The sequence below is a fragment of the Gekko japonicus genome, unplaced genomic scaffold (assembly GCF_001447785.1).
Source record: "Gekko japonicus isolate JY-2015 unplaced genomic scaffold, Gekko_japonicus_V1.1 scaffold1828, whole genome shotgun sequence".
NCBI classification, from domain to species: domain Eukaryota; kingdom Metazoa; phylum Chordata; class Lepidosauria; order Squamata; family Gekkonidae; genus Gekko; species Gekko japonicus.
Window position 1 is genome coordinate 131,102 of NW_015176028.1, and position 2,923 is coordinate 134,024.

General features: G+C 49.4%; 1 protein-coding gene across 1 annotated transcript in view; it reads left to right on the forward strand.

Moving 5' to 3' along the window:
- Window positions 1-595: 595 nt before the first annotated feature.
- The window catches only part of LOC107123373 (putative bifunctional UDP-N-acetylglucosamine transferase and deubiquitinase ALG13), a 135,387-nt gene continuing 133,059 nt past the window's right edge, over window positions 596-2,923 (forward strand). Inside the window, exons 1-2 of the mRNA XM_015426611.1 lie at window positions 596-733; window positions 1,587-1,692. Coding sequence (XP_015282097.1) covers window positions 663-733; window positions 1,587-1,692 — 177 coding nt within the window. The 5' untranslated portion in view covers window positions 596-662. The remainder of the gene's footprint in view (window positions 734-1,586; window positions 1,693-2,923) is intronic.

The following is a 2,923-nucleotide window of genomic DNA, read 5'->3' on the forward strand; positions in this document are numbered from 1 at the left end:
AGGCAAAACAGACAGGCTGAAATCCTCACGCTTTCCTGGGAGTAACCCCCACTGAGCAAAATGGGAGAAACTTTTGTGGGGGCCTGCCTATAATGAGAATCCCGTACAGCGTAGCTGTGGTGTGGAGGGTACAGGAGTCTGGATCTTTGACAGCAGATTAAAGGACAGGGCCTTTGACGGAAACAAGATGTAATTGACATTGCACTTTCAGACTTGACAGCCAGTAATATGCATGTTTGGCTTTGCTGCTAAATGAGATGCAGTGGTCTGGATAATACTCTTCTACACTGCTTTGTTTCTGTAGGTGCAGGTAGCTGCCTGGAGGTATTGGAAGCAGGGAAGCCTTTACTGGTGGTTGTAAATGACAAGCTGATGAACAATCATCAGCTGGAGTTGGCAAGGCAGCTGCACAGGGACGGACATCTCTTTTACTGCACGTGCAGGTACGCGTCCCCTTTGAGCACCATTGGGGGTGGAAACAAGATGTAATTGGCATTGCACTTTTAGGCTTGACAGCCACTAATATGCATGTTTGCTGCTAAATGAGATGCAGCTGTCTGGATAATACTCTTCTGCACTGCTTTGTTTCTGTAGGTGCAGGTAGCTGCCTGGAGGTATTGGAAGCAGGGAAGCCTTTACTGGTGGTTGTAAATGACAAGCTGATGAACAATCATCAGCTGGAGTTGGCAAGGCAGCTGCACAGGGACGGACATCTCTTTTACTGCACGTGCAGGTACGCGTCCCCTTTGAGCACCATTGGGTATAACAGCCACGTGTACGCAGAGGTGTGTGTTGAAGTTTGAGAACTACACACTGAACCTGAAGAAGAACCCACATCTCTCAGAGAGCCAGTTTGGTGTCGTGGTTAAGTGCGCGGACTCTAATTTGAGAGAACCGGGTTTGATTCCCCACTCCTCCACTTGCACCTGCTGGTGTGACCTTGGGCAAGCCGTAGTTTTGATAAGAGCTGTCCTTGAAAAAGAGCAGTTTCTGTCAGAGCTCTCTCAGCCCCACCTCCCTCACAGGGTGTCTGCTGTGGGGAGGGGAAGAGAAAGGAGTTTGTAAGCCTCTCTGAGACTCCCTTGGGTAGTGAAGGGTGGGGTGTAAAACCAATCTCTTCTTCTTCTTCTTAAAAGCGAGAAGTTGCTACTTGAATTTGGCATGGGGAACTCAGCTGAGGAGGGGGCTGATTTCAAACAGTTCCTGTGCGCTTGCCAACTCGGGCAGATGAATTAAGGCTGAGAGTTTACAATAAAATGACAGAGCAGCTCCAGGTAGTCAAAAAGCTGTCTTCCCGGGGCTTAGTTATTAAGACGTCTAAACTTGCCTTGCTACTTTGCAGAACTCAGGGTGACTTTCAATGTAAATATAACAATTGACTGCATTCCTACGTATTTCAGTTTCAACCTTAATATCTGGCTCTGACCCATGCTCTTTCAAAGCCACGGGGTCTTATGTTCTAGATTCTGGGACCTCTGATTAAAATCATTGGGCAACATAAAAACAGGATAAGACCATCACGTTCCTTGGGTGAAGTGCAGAAGACAAATGTTATTTTTTTTGTTGCTGCTGTTCTGTTTCTGTAGAACTCTCATCCAGACTCTGCAATCAATGGACTTGTCGACCCTGAAGCCTTTCCCACCTGGACAGCCAGAAAAATTCGCTGCGTTCTTGGACAAAGTCGTTGGGATTTAAATAAGTGAGCCGTAGAAGGAAGCTCCCACATTGGGAACTGACTGTATTTGTACACACTGTTTAAAGACGTATATGTATACATGTTTGCCTGATCAAATTATAATGGCGTCTAATAACGTGGCACAAGATGGCAGTGTTCATTTCCCTACCCCTGGGCCACTGAGTCGGGGGAGAAGCAGGAGAACAGTGTGGCCAAGGCAGGCAAGCCTGTAGACCTCGACCCCTGCCATTTTCAGATCTGCATGCCCTCTGCACCTGGGCAGAAATGCTGCCAACTCCGGTTGTATGGATGCTACCAATGCTGGACTAGGACTTGGGAGACCTGGGTTCGGATCCCCACTTGCCACGGAACCGACTGCGTAACCTTGGGCCAGTCATTCTCTCACTCAGCCTATTTCTTGATTTATTGTTCAGACTTTTAGGTCGCCCCTCCCTGCAAGCAGGGCTCCGGGCAGCTTACGAGAGAATAAAAACACACCATCCAAGTTAAATTTAACCAGCACTAAAACACAATACAGAATCATAAGTAAAAAGCAAAATCCAAGGTGGTGGATAATTTGAATAGAAATGAAAACTACCCAAAGCCTCCAAGGGAGCAGGTAAGGGGGGGCGGGAAACCTGAGTGCCAGTCTAATGGCTGTCCCGTCGTCACCCTCAGCCAAAAGCCTGGCAGAACATCTCTCTCTTACAGGCCCTGCGGAATGGTGATAAATCCTGCAGGGCACAGACGTTCTCTGGCAGAGTGTTCCACCAGGCGGGTCGAAGACGGGTGGATCAAACCAGGGACCACCAGGAGTTTCTTTGTACCCAAATATAATGCGCTATTGGGTGCATGCTGAGAGGTGGTCCTGAAGCTACCTGACCTATCTTACAGGCAAAACAAAGTTCTATTCACGGGATAAGCTTCTGTGTGCACGCACACTTCTTCAGATGCCAGAGTGCAGGGTATCCCCCAACCTGGATGTGGCTTGTCTCCAAGGACTATGGAGCAAAGCAAGAGAAGCAGGGCTGCCTCAGCTCTTGGAGGGGGAAGCTGAGGGATGGTCCTCTGGACTGACCAGACTGAGGTGGCACTTCCTCCCGCAGTGAGTCGAGTACTGGCCGCAGGCGAAGTGGCCTGCCCCCAGAGCCAGGGCAGCCTCTGTAATGGGTCACCTCCTGGAGGATGCCACCAAGCTGCTCTCCTTGATCGAAAGTCCCCCCCCCCCCGGATAGGGCTTTTCTCCGA